The 21361-nt window shown below is 41.4% G+C and overlaps 1 protein-coding gene across 1 annotated transcript in view; it reads right to left on the bottom strand.

Annotated features, from left to right (window-relative positions):
• The window catches only part of MON2 (MON2 homolog, regulator of endosome-to-Golgi trafficking), a gene marked incomplete in the record, with an annotated part of 2751369 nt that overhangs the window by 1722595 nt on the left and 1007413 nt on the right, over nucleotides 1-21361 (bottom strand). The window contains 1 exon segment of the mRNA XM_044088289.1: nucleotides 15496-15635. Coding sequence (XP_043944224.1) covers nucleotides 15496-15635 — 140 coding nt within the window.

Genomic DNA, 21361 nt, shown 5'->3' with positions numbered 1-21361 from the left:
TTTGTTCTTCCATGTCACTGCTGCAGTATTCATAACCTATGGGAGAGTACAAAAGCTACTGTAAGGAAAGGAAGGCACATAGGAACCTTCCACAAACCATGGAGAATAGCTTTGGCAAAACCCACCCTGAGTCTGGAAATGACATCCAACTTGTAATGTCTGATGGAGGTGTGTAAAGAAGACTAAGTATCAACTTCAAGGCTGGAACCAGTGTCTAAACCCTTGAAGAAAGCCCCAAAGGAGGTCACTGCCCTGGTAGAATGGGCCGAAACAGAGGTAGAAAACTGTTTGCCATGAAAGGAACAACAAACAAGAAATGATTTTTGAAATCCAGGAGGAGATGGTTTGCTTTGAAACTGCCAAACCCAATGTCCTGGCATGAAAAGAAACAAATAGTTGCTCAACTTTATGTAAAGCCTTTGTATTGTCCAAATAATACCAGCGCGCTCTCTATGAAGATCCACCATGTGTAGAACCTTCTCACTATCCGAATGCGGAGAAGGAAAAAAGAAAGGAAGCTGGATACACTGATTAAAGGACAACTCTCTGACGACCTTGGTCATAAAAGAAGGATTAGTACAAACAGACTCCCTCTCCCTATGAAAGATCACAAAAGAGGAAACTGCCATCAAGACTTATAGGTCAGAATCTCTCTTAGCGGTGGTGGAAACAACCAATAAAACACTCTTCCAGGTGCAATGTTGCACAGAAGCAGCATTAGATTCAAAGGGAGCCTGGGTCAATTTCTCAAGAACAAAATTAAAGTCCTAGAAGGATGGATAGGCTTTCCTGGGAGCCTAATGTGGAGAACGCCTTTCAGGACAAGAGGTCAATGTAGGGTTCAAACACACAAGCAGAGAATGCTGACAAGTGAGTTTTGACAGAAGAATATGCTAACCCAGCATGCAGCAGTTCACAAAAGTAAGAGAGACCCAAAGGGACCCCCACTGAAAAAGGATCCTGGTGAAGCTTAAGACACCAAAAAGAAAACTTCCTTAACTTGGACATATATGACTTTCTGGTACTGGGTTTCCTGACCTCGTGTGGAATCTTAAGCACATCCTCTGAGAAATGGTGTAAAACCCTATGACCCAAACTGGGCATATGAAGATGATGGAGAGATCCCTTGTCTTGTGGGAGAAGATCCATCTGATGAGTAACTTGTGTTGACTGCCCCTAGTCAGATGAAAAAGGAGAAACTAGTGTTGTCCGGGTCAAAAGGGAGTCACCAACAAGATTTTTTGAGTATCCAGTTTGATCTTGTGTAGGATGCTAGGAAGAAGAGGAAGAGGGGAAAACATTCAGAAACTCCAAGCCAAGTGACTTTGGGTTATGGAACAGAAGTGAGGGACCTGTCTTTTCAGAAGGAAGGCAAAGGGATCCACTGGAGGGATAACCCACAAATGAACTATGTCCAGAAACACTTTTCTGTAAAGCATCCATTTGTGAAGTTGTACCCTGGATCTGCTCAGAGGTCTACCACCAGGTTTTGGCCTGAAGGAATGTAAACTGCCTGAAGAGAAACCTGCAGTTGGATAGCTAGAGCTCACTCCTGAAGGGCTAGTCTGACAACAAGATAACACCTTGTGCCCTTTGCTTGATGATGTACCACATGACTGTAGTGTTCAGTACAGACCATTATAGGGTTTGTGGACCAAACAGAGTGGAAGGCCCAGACAGGAAAGATAAGGGTCCATGCCTCTTTGATGATGAAGAGATCCAGTCACTGATAAGGGTGCCAGACACCCTGAACCTTCATGCTGCCTGAAGGTCATCTCACGAATGGAGGGTTTCTGAGGTCTGGGCATCTGAGTTGGTTTGTCAGAAAAAAAATGTCTAAGGACCTTCTTACCTTTGGAGGGCCAATGAGACTGTTTATGAACAAAGGTAATTTTAGCAAGATAATTCCTCAGAAACTTAAGGATGGAAGAAAGAAAAATTAAGGCCCTCCATGACCTTACCTTGGGCTTGTAAGGTCTTAAATAAATCTGCCACTGGACCAAAGAGATTCTGACTATCTAAGGGAGCATCAAGAAGCTTAGCTTTAATGTCATCAGGCAAAACTTGAAGAAGCTTTATATAGCATATATCATGGACAGTAGTAGTTCAAAAATTAAAAAAGATAGCTGGGTGCACAACACCCAGGATAAAAAATGTGCCCAATGCTGTAAGGCACATTGGTGCCAGGACTGGAAAAAATGACAGTGTAGAATCCTCAAAATATGGAAACATTCCTATAATGGGGCCAGGTCACACCCAGGGGGAGGATGGCCCTCCCTGTTGTAGAAGGAAATAGCAGTCCACAAAAATCACAAAAACTGATAGGTCTAAGAAGAGCCATAAAAACGACAGAGTGGACTATTGAGGATAAGAAAGAAATTATGTATTGTTGCTATTATGCAACAAACCCAGAATTTCCAGATATGAGATATACAAAAAGATTAAGAAAGAAATTAGAGGAAAGAAAATTACTTCCACAAGAAAAACTGTCAGAAGCTTCAAATAAAAAGTTGTTCATTAATAGAGCAGATTGGTGAACAACATTATACAGACCAAGAAACTTTGAACAATTTGGAAAAAATTGTGATGCCCACCACTGTTTCCAATATGTGATGGATACCACTATGTGTCGTCCCCATGCTGGGCCAGTAATCAAGGAGCCTGAATCCTCACCACTGACACTGCAGAGGGAGGTACACTTGGAATACAAATGGCTACACTCAGTATTTCCAGATGCAGACCTCTCTGCATGAAGCACAATTTCTCTTAAGAGCACACAGGGAACACACACAGTCCGGGGTCTGTATGTCTCAATATCTGTCACCCTCCAGATCCCCAATAAGACTACCCACTGGTACAGCTGTAGAGTTAGGTCCTCAGCCGAGTGTCCAAGCCTAGTCCTCCAGTACCCTCTCTGTAAATCCAGTGCTTCCTGTCCCTGCCCAAGTAGGTGACACACACACACACACACACACACACACACTCACTTGTGCACACACACACACACACACACACACTCGGGAAAGGCTGTCACAGATCTAATGGCTACGCCCCCTTCTGCCCAAACTATAAGGCAGTTACCACTGCCATCAGACACTTCACAATCAGTAACTCTAAGGCCCTTAACAAAGGGTGTCCAATTATACTGTGCAATATTAATACTAATACAAATGGTAGTAGTTCACCAAGATAGCTAGACCTTCTGGAGTGGCCCAAACAGTGTCACCAAATAAATATAAGTACTCTCAAATGTTAATACTTTCTAAAAAGGACCAGCCACAATGAAAAGTTTAAATATATTTAATAATAAATAAGAGAACATAAAAATATTGAATATGTATTTACAGTAAACCACAGAGTTCAAATCACAGAAAATATTGAAAACAACAATGATGGACAGACTCATACAAACAAATAAAAACAATCTCTAAACTAAGCTTCACTATATTCCTGAATGAATCTAAGAGAATTGTACTGTTCCCTAATAACTTACTTGGGCAAGGCAAGTTGAAATATGTGAGCAGTCTTTCTAGTCAGGCTTCCTAAACAGAATACTCTATACTCTGAGATTACTCCCTGTAATGACTTGCAGAATGACCTCATCTGCCCACCCGACTCTAGGTTCCCACTATATCTCCTTGTGAAGTTTGAGACAGGACTTTAGCAGACTGCTACAATACACATTTAGAGCTTTTATGGCAGTGACTAGAGGCTTCTCCTCTTTTCACTGAGCTAATGAACAAAGGCTCTGTTCCACACCCATCAGCTCCGTTCCTGCTCAGCACTGTAGGGTGCCATTCAATGACTTAACAGCTCATTTACATTTCCCTTATTTTTCTTGAAATAAACCAGCTGGTTAACCATTGCTGTGCCAGTGTGTCCTCCTAAAACATATACATTTAATTCAGATACCATAAAACATGTACATTTCTCTTCATTTCAGCATGGTGCACTGATACATTTTCACACAATTAACACAAGCAGAGTTCACAAACACATTTTCAGCACCAGTATCTGTATACATCAGTTTGACATATTAATGACATACAATTACTTACAAAATTCCAGCTAGCTGTGCTGGCACAAGTTATACATCCACTGCCCTACTTCTCCCTGGCATGGCTGCTAGTACCTCGTATCATCACAGAAGTATCTGAGGAAGTACGAAAATATCAACAACAAAATTTAGAGATTTTTGAAAGTTATAAAAAATATATGGACATGGGAAAGAAAAAGATGATATGGTGTAATATTTATGTAAAGTTGAAAGCCAAATTAGTCAATACAAAAAAGGCAGCCCCAAAGATATTTGAAGAGAAATGCAGGTAAAGGCACCCAGATATGGCCAATTTCACAATAAAAAATAATATCACAGAAGGAAATGTAGAAAAGAAGAGTAGTAAAGTAGAAGTTAAAAAAAATAGAAGTTGGAGTTATGGAATGCCTGCAAAGTGAAGGATTTGGTGTAGAAGGTCTAACACAGCTTATATCACAGCAAGATGGAATGAGTCCCCAAAGTAGAGAGAAACAGGAAGATCAGGAGACACCTGAAGAAGAAATATGGACATCGGGAAGAAAAAGAGATTTAACATGGTGTATTATTTATGCAAACAAGAAAGCAAAACTAATCAATACAAAAAGAACAGCACCAAAGATATTTGAAGAGAAATGTAGGCAAAGGAATCCAGACATGGAAAATTTTACAATACAAAAAATAAGACGGAGAAAAAGTAGAAAAGAAGATTAGTAATAGAGAAATTAAAGAAATAGAAATTGAAGTTATGGAGTACTTGCAAAATGAAAGATTTAATGTAGAAAATCTAACTCAGAAAACACTGCTGAATAGAGTAATGGACATCCAAATTAAGGAGAAATCAGAGGCACAAGATGCAACTGATCAGCCACCAAATCAAGATATTTTGGAGACTTCTATAGGAAACCAGTATAAGCTTTCATTTGGAACTGGACAGCAAGGGAAGGAACAAGAAACCGTGGCAACTCTGACGCAGTGAATGTTGAGGAGAGACAGGCCAGCGAATTCCCATATGACAGAGCAACAGATGACACAGGATGAAATTGCAGAGAACGTGCCACAGGAAGATGCTATGGAACTTTCTATAGAGCACCTGCAGGAAATGGAGTAAAAATGTGATCTCAGTTTAGAAGAAAATGAGCTAAGAGAAGAGATGCTTGATTTAACAGAGACGGGCGTATTAAGATCAATGAAAAAATATATTGCAGAAGGTCAATAAAACCCAAAAAGTAAGAAGTTTGACAAAACAAATGAACACAGTAATTAGGAGTGTCCATAGAGATCCATGCAAAGAAGTAAACAGAATATATTACTGTGCAGCTAAATTAATAACAGATAAAGTCCTACCACAAGAACACAGGGTAGTAAGGGAAAGGAAGGAGAGAAATCAAATACCATCATGGAAGTATCGAACAGAGAAAACTATAAAACAATTAAGACAAGAAGAATCACTGTTAGAAGAGTAAAGAACAGGGAAGAGATCAACAAAAATACTCAAAGATAGATGTGATAAAAGCAACGCACAGTATTAGAATAGATCAGGATCTATCTTGCACTATTGCAAATAAACTAAAAATCTCAGCACAAGTGGAAAAACTTGGAAGATATGCAGATAAACATAAAGGAAAAGTACAAAATAAGCAATTTATTGATGACCCCAAAAACTTCTATATATAACTGGGAAGCAAGGCAAAAGGAACTGAAAGACCACCCAAAAATGAAGAAACAGTTACACTTTGCAGAAATATCTACGAAGATCTATGGAACAAAGATGCTAAATGAATAGAAGTAAAAGAAAGAATAAAGCGTTCAAATGTACAGGATATGAAATGGGATGAAGTAACATCCACAGAGACTGAAATAAAGTTAAGAAAAGCCTCCAACTGGAAAACCCCAGGCCCAGATGCAGTACCTAACTTCTGGCTAAAAGTATTAACATCTCTGTATGAAGATTTAGCCATGAGTAAGCACTATTTATATGCACACAACAGATACCAGCCTGGTTAACAACAGGAAAAACAATGCTCCTACTTAGGAGAGAACCTGCAAGTTATGCTAAAAATTACAGACCAATAAAAAGAAGTTATGTACTCACCATAACGTTCCATGTTTGTAGTCCATCTCGCCCTTCGTTCTTACATATGGGTTTGGAGCCGATCCTCGGCTCCGACTCGGCCTATTACAAAGCTCAAAGTCTCTTAGTTGGCTCGTGGCTAGGAAGGTATCTCACAGTGCACTAGTACAATCCCCAGATCTTGTTTGCTGCTAAACAATAAAAAGATAAATAAGACGTTATCCAGAAAGAACAATCATGAAAGGTCTCCACCCCACCAAGGTAAGACTATCCTGTCTCCAGATCCTTCCAGGACGGGGGTAGGTGGGTGGGTTCATAAGAATGAAGGGCGAAATGGACTACAAACATGGAAAATTATGGTGAGTACATAACTTCTTTATGTTCTGTAGTCCTATCTTGCCTTCATTCCTACATATGAGACAGCGTCCCTAGCACCTTATTCTTGGGTGGCTCACAGGAAAATACTCCTGAGTACCATGGAACCAAAGGAGGCTCTACCCCTTGAGGTCAGATCCAATTTGTAATAAGTAATAAAGGTGTGAGGGGTAGCCCAGGTTGCTGCTGCACAGATGCTGTCAATTGGAACTCTGGCTTGAAAGGCAGCAGACGTAGACTGGGATCTTGTAGAATGAGCCTTAGTCTTGTACGGTAGAGTTTTTCCATTGGAGGAGTAAATGAAGGAAATACAGCTTGAATTTCAATTAGATAGGGGCATGTTAGAGACTAGCAGCCCTATTCTAGATTCAGAAAAGGATACGAACAATTGGTCTGACTTTGAGTTCCTTAGTCCTGTGAAGGTAGAACCATAACTGCCTGTGAACATCAAGTTGATGAAATTTGTATTCTACAGTATTGGAATGATTAGGGAAAAACACAGGTAATTCTATGGTTTGGTTCAAATTTGTGCGAGAGCAAACTTTAGGGATAAAGGAAGGATTTGTACGAAGGGAAACTCTGTCTTTGTGGAAAATCAAATAAGGAGGCTTAATCGACAGTGCTTGTAACTCTGATACTCGTCTAGCTGATGTGATGGCTACTAGAAACAAGATCTTCCAGGACAGAAACTTCAATAGGCACGAATGTGTGGGTTCAAAAGGCGGGGAAGTTAGTTTGGGTTCCTGAAAGGGAGGTCTCAGCAAAGTAGCGCCTTTAAGGAAGGTTTTACACAATCTGTGGGACATCAGGTTAGATTCATGTTGTCCCAAATGAAAATTCGATATCGCTGCCAATTGGACCCTAATTGTGGCAACAGCAGATCCCTGATGGAAAAGTTCAGACAATTCTAAAACCATAGGGATGGATGCTGTGTAAGGATCTACATTTCTTTCTTTAGCCCAGATAGAAAACCTTCTCCATTTGCTAGTGTATAACTTCCTAGTGGAAGGTTTATACGAAGACGTAAGGATGTGGGTCCCAGCAGGTGAAAAATCATGAAGCCTGACTAAGGATGGAAGTGGTGCAGCCACGCTGTCAAGTTGAGGGTGTGGAGGCAGGGGTGAAGGGAGCCTAACGTGTGTCAAGTGGTCTGGCACTGGGTCCAGAGTACATGGATCGTCTGGTAGATGAGGCCCAAGAAAGGGGAACCAAATCTGACAAGGCCAGTAAGGAGTGATGAGAATCATTTTGCTTCCCAATAACTTTGCTTTCTGAATCACTTTGGATATGAGCGGAAAAGGAGGGAATACATAAAGGAGTCCCAGGGGCCAATCGCGAACAAGTGCGTCTCTCTGTGACTCCCCCGGAGGTGGAATGAGGGAGAAGTAGCTGCTGCATTTGGAGTTGATCGGACTGGCAAAGAGATCGCAGCAAGGCTGTCCCCATTTGCGGAAGATCTGTTCTGCTATTTTCTGATTCAGAGACCACTCGTGAGGCATCAAGATTGCCCTGCTGAGCTTGTTGGCTATCACACTGGTTGCCCCGGGCTATAGAAAGCATTGGGAAGATATTGCCCACTTCCAGACACGAAGGGCCTCTCAACAAATGGGGTAAGATCTGGTTCCTCCTTGCTTCTTGAGATATCATACCTCTGACATATTGTCCGACTAGATTGCCAACGTCCCTAGAGGAAAAAAGTTGTGAACTGCTTGCAACGCTAGAAGCACTGCACTCATGTCTAGGACATTGATATGCAGGTGAGCCTCATGATCTTGCCATGTGCCTTGGACAGTCTTGCCTGGATGCCCCCCCCCCTATCTGTGAGGCATCCGTGGTCACAGTAGCAACGGGTTGGTGAGGAAGGAATGAAGGGCCAGTTGTCAGCTGGTCAGGTTGAATCCACCAACGAAGGGTCCAAGACTCGGTTATGATGATATGGTGAGATAGAGGCAGTTGTTGAAAGAACCACTGGGAAGACAGAAACCACTGGAGAACTCGCATATGCAATCTGGCTAGAAGGACTAATGTTATGGTGGAGGCCATGGTCCCTAAGAGTTTCAGCACTGTCTTTGCCTTGACTTTCTGTAGAGGAAGTAAACTGAGAATTTGTTGTCTGAGGTTTTGAATTCTGTCTGCAGGTAGACAAGCTACTATGGCAACTGTGTCTATTTCTGCGCCTATAAAAGTCACAAATTGAGAAGGCCATAAGGCAGACTTTTCCCAGTTTATTGTAATCCCCAGCTGGGAACAAAGCTGGATGGTGGAATCTCTGGTTTGCAGGAGTAGATGCCTGGTGGTGGCAGTCAAGAGCCAGTCGTCCAGGTATGGAAACACTTGGAATCCTCGACGTCTCAGGTGAGCTGTCACTACTGCCATACATTTGGTGAACACCCTGGGGGCTGTGGTGAGACCAAAGGGCAGAGCATGAAATTGGTAATGACTGGCTCCCAGCCAGAAGTGTAGGTGACTCCTCGATGCTCTGTCCATTTTTATATGGTAGTACGCATCTTGGAGGTCTATGGAGCACATCCAATTGTCATTCCCTAACAGAGTATAGACTGCAGTGTCACCATCCGGAACTTGGCCTTCTTTACAGATCCGTTTAGTTTGCTGAGGTCCAAGATGGGCTGCCAGTCTCCTGTACATTTTGACACTAAAAAGATTCTGAAGTAAGTTCTGAATCCTATCCTGTCTGCGGGGACAGTTTGGATCACTCTCTTTGTAAGCAACTTTTGCACTTCTTACAGTTGCTTGAACCCTGTGATTGGGTGGAACATCCGGGATCTTCTTGGGAGTGTGGGGTGGAAGAGAAAAGGGTATGGAGTAACCTCTGGTGATTATTCTTTGTACCTATTTGTCTTGGGTGATGTTTAGCCAGGCTTCTGGATACAAAGATAGGCGACCCCCGACTGGCTCCACAGAAGAGCAGCCGGACCCCACATCAGGAGCGCTGATAGGGACGGCCTAGAAACGAATCGCGGCCACCCTGGTTTTGCGGCCCCCCCCTACCTCTACGGCAACGTCTACCATTAGCTCCTCCTCCTCTGCCTCTGAAGGAGGAGTCACCCTGTGCATGCAGGAAAAATCTCTGAGACTTCTTGAACCACATCTTACCACCTCTCTGACCCTTGGGATATGATCTAGAGGGGACGGTAAAACGTACTCCCACGGCAGAGAGAGTTTTCCCTTCTTGTTCGCACCTGGTGAGTGTATCTTTTACCTTAGGTCCAAACAATGAAGAACTGTCAAAAGGGGCATTGGTAAAGGTAGACTTGAAAGGCTCCGCAAAATTACATAAGTGCATCCAGGAGTGTCTCCTAAGGGAAACTCCTGAACCCGCTGCCCTGTTTGCTCTGTCGGCTGCATAGGAGATCAGCCTCCTGGAGGAGTTCACAATGGAATTTGAGGTGGACAACTGAACAGACACCTTCTCAGGGACTCCTTCAGTAGATGTACCTTGAAGAGCATCTCCAAACTCCTTGAGGAGATCTCTCTGAAGCCTAGTAAAATGTGTGAGATAGTTCAGCAATCTGAGGATAAAAGCCGCTAAAGAAAAGATACACTTCCCGTATCTATCCATCATTCGAGACTCCTTATTCGGCAGATGGACAGATGAAGTCTCCGCTAGCTCCTTCTTAGTTGCCTGCCGCCGCCACCATGGCATCTACAGGCACGTCCTTGGATAAAAAACATTTTCCTTTTGGGGGAGAGAGAAATTTATTGGGTCTTCTGGGAACTGGTTCCACGGCATCAGGAGTCTCTCATACCTTTCGACTAACCAGGTCTAAGAGTTCGGCGAAAGGTGGAGACACCCAAGAGGCTGAAGGGTGAGACCCGAAAGCCTTCAGGTACACTGACTCATCAGAAGGGGTGACAGTAAGCCAGCCGCGCCTCTGCTTTAGGATCTCCAAGACGTCTACAAAGAAGACATCATCAGAGGATGACTTGGGGGACCCTTCAGACTCCTTGAGGTCAGTGTCTGAAGTGATGGAGTCATCCTGGAAGTCTACATGCTTCCTCTTGCATGTCCTCTTCCGAGGGGGCCCTCGGAAGACTGGGGGCCACCCAACAGGGGCTCCTGAGGCTGCGGGTCTCTGCTGTTGAGAGAGAGAAAGTGCTGAGACAGAGGTCGGTGCTTGAGGGGGAAGACTGTCGGTACCCTTGTGCGGAGCTGATGAGTGAGACAGCATGCTCATCATCTCGAAAGTAGATCTCTCCGGTTCTGAAGACAGCCCCGGCTCCGAGGAAACCGAAGTAGTCTTCGGCTCCAGAGCAACTGGCTCTGAGATGGATGTAAGGTCCGAGCTCACCCTAGCCAATGCACAGAGAGGGAGACTCGGAACCGAAGAGGTTTGGGTCCAAGTGTCCCTGTCGCAGTCAACCGGTGAGCTTCGGTTCTTAGACACCACAGATGGTGCTAAAGGTGTCTGAGCGGAACTCTGTTCCGAAACAGCCATGAGGGGAGCTGGAACCGAGGGTTCTACAATGAGTGGCATTGAAAACTCTGGCTCCGAAGACCCAACTCAGCTCGGAGGTGGAACCACAACAGGGAGGATGGACTCAGGTGGCTCCAGAACAGACTGGGTTGGAGCCAACAACAATTTGGGCAAAGCAGACGACTTCAAGAGTCTAAGCACTACTCTCTCCACATTTTCTTCTGACAGGCTCTTGGATGATCTGGATGACAGGGTAGGCGATCTGGATCTCTGTAAAATTGGAGATCTTAAGGTTGGGGTGACTGGCAAAGGATCTCTGGACCAGCTCCGATGCAATTTTTCAGTAGCTGGCTCTGACAGGCTTGGGGCCAACACTGCAGTGTCAACATCGACAACCTCGACGAGGACAGTGGAGCCGAGGAGGTAGAAGTCTTACCAAGTTTCGATAATTCCTGAGGAATTTCCAATACACTAGTTGGCGCCAGCGAATGCCTCTTGGCCAACTTGACCTTCTCTTTTTTGGATAAATGTGACTTAGATGAGGAAGAAGAACTTGCTAAGTCTTCCTCTAAGGAAGGCTTGAGGAGACCTTTCAAAATTAACTTGTTCTTCCACTGCTGGAGAACTCTGGAGCTAAAGGAATGGCAGAATAAACAGGTTTCCTGCAAGTGAATGGCTCTGAGACAAAGACAATTACTGTGGCCATCCGTAATTGACATATTCTGGGAGCACTTTATGCATTTTTTGAAACCCGAAGGTTTGTGGTCTTTGGACTCTTTAGACATGTTTAACAGACCTATATCAACAAGGAAAACAAGTTCCTTTAATTTAAACGGGCCTAGCCCTAACAGGTACACAACAAGCACAACGAAGACTGGGTCCTCTAACTTAAATGGGCCTAGCCCCAACAAGGACGCACACAGAAAAGAAAGAGTAAAGAGGACTAGGTCCTCTCCCTTAAACGGGCCTAGCACTGTTAGAAAATATGAAAAATAGCAGAGGACTAGGTCCTCTAACTTAAACGGACCTAGCTGGATAGGCTAAGTCGGAGAAAGATCAGAAACTTCAGTAGCAGGCAAAGTACGAACAAACAACACTGCACGCAATCTTTACATTTCTAAAAATTAGAAAACAACGCCCTAATACAAACGCGGACCTACAGAGAAATAACCTGTATCAAAAAAACTAGCAAAGAACACTGCACACAATATATATATATATATATATATATATATATATATATATATATATATATATATATATGAGAAGCGAGAAAAACAACGTCCTAATACAAACGCAGACCTATATAATATCAAAGGTAATATAAACTAGCACACTGGATACCAAATGGAGAACAACAAGGGCCAACAGCCAACAAGTTCTCAAACAACTAACTAATTAAATGGCAAAAAACACTTCTAAACACTATCTAATATTAAGATAACTAGCTATAGAATCAGTAAAGTGATAATAATGACAAAAAGTTTAAACTTAGCCACGGCCAAGCAAGAAGCACTTCTGAACTAGTAGACACGGCAAACAAGATCTGGGGATTGTACTAGTGCACTACGGGATACCTACCTAGCCACGAGCCAATTAAGAGACTTTGAACTTTGTAATAGGCTGAGTCAGAGCCGAGGATCGGCTCCAAAACCATATGTAAGAATGAAGACGAGATAGGACTACAGAACATCTTGCCTTCCAATGACATATAAACTATACACCGGAACTGATGCCGACAGAGTTTATAATCATTTAGAAGAAATTTAAATCATGGCAATAGAACAAAAGGGTAATAAAAGAATGTCATATGGAACAAAGGATCATTTACTGCTAAATAAAATGATAATGGAGAATTGTAAAAAGGGGAAATGGCATGGATTGACTACAAAAAAGCATCTGACAATATCCCCATTAATGAATAAAATAGTGCTTAAAAATGTATAAGATACACCCTACACTGATCAATTACATTACAGTGAGCATGAAACTGTGGCAGACCACTTTGCAATTAAGCCATGATAAAGGATAAATTATTATTCCTCATATAAAAATTCATAGGTGGATATTCCAGGGTGACTCCCTGTCACCAGTGCTATTCTGTTCTGCCCTTAACCCATTAAGCTGTTTACTTAAGAGATTAAGCCATGGCTATAATTTGGCTCCTAGAAAACAACGAAGTGTAAAGTCTTCTCATCTTCTCTTCGTGGATGACTTAAAACTGTATAGCTCATCAGATGAGGAACTGAAAGTACAACTACAAGTAGTCAAAACTTTTTCAGATGATATAAGAATGTAATTTGGTCTTGGTAAATGTGCAAAAGCAACCTTTAAAGCAGAAAAGCTGCAGCACCAAGAAAACATCAGTTTGGGACAAGAATATGATATAAAAGAACTTGAGCAAGAGGGAGTGTACAAATATTTCAGAACTGATGAAGGATCAACAATAAATTATGAACAAATGCCAATAAAACTTGGGTAATGAATATTTTAAGAAGACTTACATTAATTCTGAAAACAGCGTTGACATCTAGGAACAAAATTCAAGCTATAAACCAGTTTGCTCTTCCTGTCCTAACTTACAGTTCTGGAGTGACTGACTGACCCCAAAAAGTGTTGGATAGACTAGACAGGAAAAGAAGAAGGATGCTTCATGTTCAAACGATTTATAAAAATCAGTGCATACCAAGATTATATATTCCCTGTTCCAAAGGAGGTATGGGTCTCCTTGAAATTGATTACATGTATAGATCTGCAATCATGAGACTGCACACATATCTGCTGACCTCACAAGACCCAAACATAGTGAAAGGTTAGAAACATGAGGAGAATAAATCTAAGATGACTTCTCTGCTTAATCTAGCAGAAGCATTTCAGTGTTAACCAGGAATGGAAATCAGATCAGAAGTAGATAAAAATCAGACAGCAAGTGAATGTTCCAAAAAATAAAAGAAAGAATATAATGTGAAGAATCAGATAAAAAGGCAAGAAATGTGGAAAATGCATAAATATAGTTGCAAGTATAGAAAACTCCTGGAAGAACCTCATGTTGATCAGGATCAAATGCAGGAGCAGTTAAGGAGAGGCGAATTAAAACCAAAAGATGAAAGGTTAATATTGCCTGCCCAAGACAGTGGGCTAATTACATGTTTGTTTACAAAGTCCATTGAACATGTGGGAGAAAGACAAATGTAGGTTTTGTAAAACAGAACTGGAAACAGTCGCACACCTTGTTGCTCGTTGTGACATACTAATGGAAGGAGGACTGTATACTGAAAGGCAGAATAATGTGGTAAGACTGTTGCACTGGGGACTGTGCAAACATTAGGGTACCGAAGTGGCTGAATAACACTAGAAACATTAGCCACAAAGCAGCATAGAAAATGATAAAGTCTACATCACATGGGATTACCCATTACCAATAGTTCAAAAGATAGATGAGAGAAAAAACAGATATAGTGGTCCATGACAAGAAGACAAAAGTAGAACTGATCATTGAAAATGCTACACCCAGTGACTACAGTGTCTTATTTAGAGAGACACAAAATCATAAAATACTAGGATTTGCAGGCGGAAACTAGGGCAATGTGGAAGGAGGATACCCAGACAGTTCCTGTAGTACTAGGGTAAACAGGTCTTACAAAAAGAATTTACAAACATATTTGGTTATGTTACCAATACATGTAACTCCATATGAATTGCAGGAGTCATCATTACTGGGCACACTGCGGATGCTGGGAAGAGCACTTTTGGCTAACATCAAGGATTGCAACAATACTGGTTTCATGAACTTTAATCGTACTTTGACTTAGAAATGGGGTCCATTTCCACCAAGGTATTAGAAACCGAAAAGAATTGGAGAAATTAAAAAAAAAAGGAAGCCAGGAATAGTATCTCATGACACAGCCTGCATGAGCAGCTCTACTGGAGGCATCAGCAACGAGCCACCTGAGAAGTGGACCCCACCAAAGAGAGCAGTAGACTTGGTCTCAGAATCAGGCAGGTAAGACAGAATCCTTCTAAGCTGAGACAACAGGGATAAAATATATCTGGTCATGTGAGTTTAATAGTTTATGGCATGAAATGCCAGGGTTACAGAAGTGTAGATCTTCTTCCTCACCCTCTCCATAGATCAACTGTCCTTGTCCGAGGGAAGAAGCCTCCTTGCAGCCCCCACAAGGGACCCTTTGTGTTTTTTTCTTTTCTGAAGTGGTTGTGTAGCTGTGGAGTTAGTACATATAAATTAAGGGGGATGTAGGAGGCTAGCCCCCTGCAAACACACAATTTTATGTTCTATTTTCTTATACTGTATATTTTCAATGAACTGTGATTCACTCAAGTGGGCTTTCAGTCAAACAGCTTCAAACATTTGACTTTTCAGTCATGTAATATTTAATCATATGATAGCAAACCTACATGAACAGATTACATATATATATATATATATATATATATATATATATATATATATAGACAGATATGTGTGTGTGTGTGTGTAAGAACCTATAGCATAAAGCATTTTCAACATATTTAATGCCTGACAGCTTCTATGAGTGAAAAGATGTCAAAGCACTTACCACTTGGGTTGATTACAGCAGAAGTATTTCCCTGATTTGGCACAATAAAGAGAGACTGTATAAAAGATCCCAATGCATTTACAATATCCCGAAAAACCTTTGTAGAATGAGGTTTCATATCATAGGACTGACAAAAACACCTAAAAAATGAAATAAAAAAAGTTTGGAAACATGTAAGCAGAATGTACTTTTTTCTTGATTATAAAACCAAAACAATTAATGAGGCATTCAGTTTTTATACAAAAACAAATTCCTGCCCACTTAATGTGCCTCTCTTCCCATGCAGCAGTTTTTTTTTTATTACTCTTTTTTTTTTTTTTTTTTTTTACAATTTCTTTTCAAGCAGCTAATGTTTACTCTTGTTCTATTAACTGTTTTAATAGGATGCATTTTTTAATAATACTTCTTTTTGGACTAGTACTCTGTGCATATACCACATTTCTAAAAACAATACAATACTATACTAGCACCTGTAGTTAATTCCTCACGCATCCCAATTTCATAATGACCTACAATTTCTGAGCAAATTCTTTTCTAAAAAATGCTTCTCATGCACCTCACTTGAAATAACACAAAAACACATGGTTCCTGCTGTCTCACTATCAGTCTCAAACTTTACAGAAACATTTACATTTTCATTAATTATTCACATGCTGTACCTACTAATGACCAGCATATGTTAAAACGAGCAAAACAACAATTTTGCTCTACAGACAAAAAAAAAAAACAGCTACACCTCTGAAAACTGCTATCAGATGTCTTGTGTTAAGCAGAGTTCAAAATACTAATGTGGCAGCTTGCTACTGATTGCTAAAGACTCAAGATGAGTAAGAAAATGACAACTTTTGGAAGGCGTATACTCAAGGTTAGCTCATGCATACACCCATGAGGGGGTATTCATAAACATTCTCCATAGCTGAATAACATATTCTGCTCAGTTTGGCAGAGTTATGCTGCCCAGCTACTTACAGAAATGCATAATTAGAGCACCACTGAATCTTACCAAGTCCCTCTGACGAATGTCTATGAATCAGCTATCATGTAGTTAGAACAACTGCAGATATATGCATCATGTAGTAGACTGCAACTGTGTAGCACTGAGCTGTACAGTTATTCCCTAATGGAGTGAATGGGTGCAACACTCTAAACAGCTGTCTACACCTTTTGTGGAAGATGCATAGCAACAGCAGTTTTGAATCAATGTTCCAGAACAAAAGTAAAGTTGTGTAAAATCTTACCATAACAGTAGATGTCCTTCTCTTCATTGTTGTAGTATTCTTTACAATAGGGGGATCCCCTGCCAAGAGTGACCCAATGTCCAACCAGTATACCAAAGCCTTCAGGTTGTGAAGGGTAGGCAGTACATCACACACATGCTCCCTGTACACAGTGCAGGTCAGGGGAGTCAAACATGCGGCCCTCCACACTCCCACATGCGGCCCACGGCATACCCGCCGCACCTGAACCAGAGTCGGTCTTCCCTCCCGTACACAGCAGGGCCACCAGCCAAGCAACTTTACATGAAACCACAACTCATCACACTCTCATCCTGTCAACATTTCAAGCCATCAGTCTATGAACACATGCATTTACTCACTCCGATCGCTCACCCACACAGTCTCTTCAGCATTCATACATGCATTCACTCGCACAGTCTCCTCAGCTTTCATACATGCATTCACTCACTCCGATCGCACACCCATACAATCTCTTCATTTCCGTGCCTATCCCAAACATGCCTGTCACCTGTCTGGAATTTCGCAGAATGTCTAGATGTTTGCCTCGTATTTTGGTCTTTTCTTCATAAAATGTGTAGTTTACTCACAAATCACGGTGCGTTACGGTCAATCCTGTTTTGGGGGGGGGGGCAAAACATCCATGACATGCAGTGAACACAGCAAATCAGTGTCCTCAAAGTCACTGGTGTGGGATGGTCGGAAGACATCTCACAGACTGAAATGTAGGCTTGTTTTAAAAAAATAAGTGGGTACATGTAGTCAATGTAGTGGCCAGTCCTGTGCTTTTGATTGAATTGCATCAGGTTTTGGTTATTGTTTTGGGTAGCTGTCACAAAGCAATCTGTCTTTGACCAGTAGTCTTGCTTTGTCAGTTGGAGTATTAGACTGAATATATATAAATAAATATAAAAATACTTTCAATACCTTCATCATGTTTTCAAAGAAATGAACAGTTAATGGAGAACATTGTGTGGTGCAGGAAAAGTGGAGAACCTTGTACTTTTTTGTTGACGTGAATGGAAAAACAACTTGTTGGATTTGCAAGCAAATTATAGCTGTGGCAAAGGAATATAACATTCGCAGTCATTACAAAAGTATTCACACTTTGAAGTATGATGAATATAGTGGAAAGATGCATGAAGAAAAAGTTAGGGAGTTAGAACATTCACTCAAAAAGCAGCAGTTACTGTTTAAATGTGTTCATCAAGCTAGTGATGCTGTAGTTCGGGCAAGTAATAGGACTGCACAAGAAATAGCTGTGTCATCGAAGCTGTTTTCGGAGGGGGACTTTATAAAGAAATGTATGTTGGTGGCCGCGAAAGATATTTGCCCTGAAAAACATCAAGCATTTGCAAATCTAAGCATTTCAAGAAATACAGTTGCAGATGGAATTAATGAATTAGCAGAAAATCTTAACAGTCAACTCAAAGAAAAAGTTGCTAAATTTGTAGCATTTTCTGTAGCAATTGAAAGTACAGGATGTAAGTGACACAGCACAACTTGCAATTTATACACGTGGTGTAGATGACAATATGCAGGTTGTTGTTGCGTCTTTCGGCTTTTCCCAGTTAGGGGTCGCCACAGCGGAACTCCGGTCCGCTAATGATTGGCAGTAGATTTTTACGTGCCGAGTTGCCAGCCCTGACGCATAACCTTCAACAAAGGTACGCCCATTCACGCATGTCTCCACACAGAAGACGCAATAAGCAGGTAACTGAAGAATTTGTGGAACTGGTACCAATGAAAGGAACAACAATGGGGGATGATATACTTGTGAGTTTGGTAAGTGAACTACATAAAATAGATGTAGACTGGACAAAACCTGCGAGTCTGTCTACAGATGGAGCACCTCAAATGGTAGGTACAAAAGCTGTTGTGGCAATGAAGTTAAATGAAAAACTACTAGCTATAAACTCAGGCCATCAAACTTACAGTTTCCATTGCATAATTCATAGAGAACTGCTTTGTAGGAAAACATTAAAGATGGATCATGTCATGGATGTTATTAATGCAGTGAACTTCATACATGGGTGAGGTCTGAACCACTGACAGTTCAACAGTTTACTAGAGGAAATTCACACTTGCGGTCTGCCATATCACACTGATGTTCGTTGATTAAGCCATGGAGTTGTGCTGAAGCGCTTTTATGAAATAAGAAGAAAAATACAAAGGTTTATGCATGAGAAAGGAAGGGATGTGCAGGAACTGAAAAACAATGAATGGGTTCAAAATCTAGCTTTCATGGTAGATAAAACACTTGCATTACCTGAATACAAGGCTGCAAGGTCACAAAAAATTGTTGACCGATTTATGACTCTATTCATGCCTTTGAGTTGAAGTTGCAACTTTTTGAGCCCAAACTAGCAGCAAGTAATACTGCACACTTTCCATCTCTGTGGTCCCTGCAAGACGCACCTGAGTTTCATGGTGATATCAACACCGAAAAGTACTGCACCAAGATTTCCTAGTTAGTAAGTGAGTTTGGAGAAAGATTTGCAGACTTTAAAAACCTTGAGAAGGATTTTTCTGTTTATTGCAACCTTTTTTTCTGTTAGTGCTGATGAGGTACCAGAATAGTTTCAGTTAGAACTAATTGAGCTCCAGTGTAATTCAGAGTTGAAGGATAAGTTTTCAATTGTTTATACTGGCACATTTTTATCGGTGTGTTGGGCCAAAATATCCCCAATTAAATGTTTGGCCTCAAAGATTATGTCAATGTTCGGCAGTACCTATGTCTGTGAACAACTCTTTTCTATGATGAACTTGAACAAGTCTCGACTCACAGCTCAACTTACTGATGAACATCTCAACTCAACACAGAAGGTAGCCACTGCTCAATCCTTGGTAGTAAACACTGATGCGCTTGTGCAGGCCAAGAGGTGCCATGTTTCTGGGAGCAGTAGTACCAGGAATTAAGATAAACAGCTTGTTTTCTTGGCTAAACTGACCTTTCTTTATTATCATCATCATCATCATTATTACCATTACCATTACTATTATTATTATTACTATATTATTCCCCTTATAAGTGGTCTCAATCTGACAATTACCTGGCTCACGTACTCTGATGAAATATGGCCCGCTGGGGTAAATGAGTTTGACAACCCTGGTGTAAGGCATAAAGGTGATGTCCAGCAGTACCATCCTCAGAACTGACAGCCCCAGTAAGAATGCCAATCCAAGGATTAAAGAGGTAACAATCACATCCAGAATGGAAAAGAACCAGGGGAAATAGGGAGGGAGTGAATACTGCAACAGTGAAGAGAAGAACATCTACTGTTATGCTAAGATTTTACAAACTGTACTACATTTTTCCATTTCACTGTTGCAGTGTTCCTTACAAGACGAAGAGTGGAAAAGCTCAGGAAGAGGAGTGGGAGAAGGAAGGACCAGCAAGGCCCTTTAGGAACCCATGAAGAATGGCCCTAGCAAAGATAGCTCTAGCCCTAGATATCTTGTCCAACTTATAGTACTTGATAGAAGTATGCACAGAAGCCCAGGTAGCTGCCTCAATAATAGAGTTAGTGTCCAAACTCTTGCAAAAAGCAGAAGCAGCAGCCCTAGTAGAATGAGCCTTAACAGAAGGAAGGTTCTTGCAAAAAAAAAAAAGAACAACAAAAAGAAATGGCTTTAGATATCCAAGAGGAAATAGCTTGCTTGGAAACAACCAAGCCTAAAGATCAAGGTTGAAAGGAAACAAAATGCTAATCAGACTTGTGAAAAGCTTTTCTTATCCAAATAATATCCAAGTTGCCTATGTACATCCAAACTGTGCAAAACCTTCTCACTAGCAGAGTGGAAAAAAGTGGGCAAATAAATAGACTGATTAAGAGACAACTCATTCACCACCTTGGTCATAAAAGAAGGATTAGTACAAAGGGAGACCCTGTCCTTATAGAAAACTAAAAAGCGGGAACAGCCATAAGGGCTTGAAGTTGAGCCACCCATCTGGAAGAAGTAAGGATCAACAGAACAGTCTTCCAAAAGAAGTGTTGCAAGGAAGCTGAAACCATGGGCTCAAAAGGAGCCTGTGTCAGTTTCTCCAAAATAAAATTAAAGTCCAGGAAGGAGAAACAGGCAACCTGGGAGGTCCAATACGAAAAACACCTTTAAGAAACTGTTTATCCTAAAATCTAGAAGCTAAAGGGGGTGCTAAAGGCAGACAAGCAGAAATGGTTTACACATGTGCCTTAACAGAAGAATATGCCAACTCAGCATGGAGTGGTTCACACAGATAAGAGAGAACCAAAGGAACATCCACAGAAAGTGGATCCAGGTTGCGAGAAAGACACCAAACACAAAACCTCTTCCATTCAAATAAGTAGGATTTCCTAGTAGTGGGTTTTCTGGCCTCCTGCAGGACATCAAGCACATCCTCAGATAAAAAGGTGTCTAAACAGAATCAAAATCCTATCACCCACAGTGTCAACTGAAGAGTGGATGGGTGGGGATGGATGAGAGATCCCTTTGTCTTGTGTGAGTTGGTCTACCCTGTGAGGTAACGTATGATGACTGACCTTGGCTTAATGCAGAAGAAGAGGGAACCAATGCTGTCTGGGCCAAAAGGGAGTCACCAGCAAGATTTTGGGAGCATCCTGCTTTATCTTGAACAGGACTTTTGGAATGAG

This window comes from Protopterus annectens, chromosome 11.part0 (assembly GCF_019279795.1).
Source record: "Protopterus annectens isolate FY-2018-M chromosome 11.part0, PAN1.0, whole genome shotgun sequence".
Lineage (NCBI taxonomy): Eukaryota > Metazoa > Chordata > Ceratodontiformes > Protopteridae > Protopterus > Protopterus annectens.
This window is presented reverse-complemented; position numbering and strand designations above follow the sequence as displayed.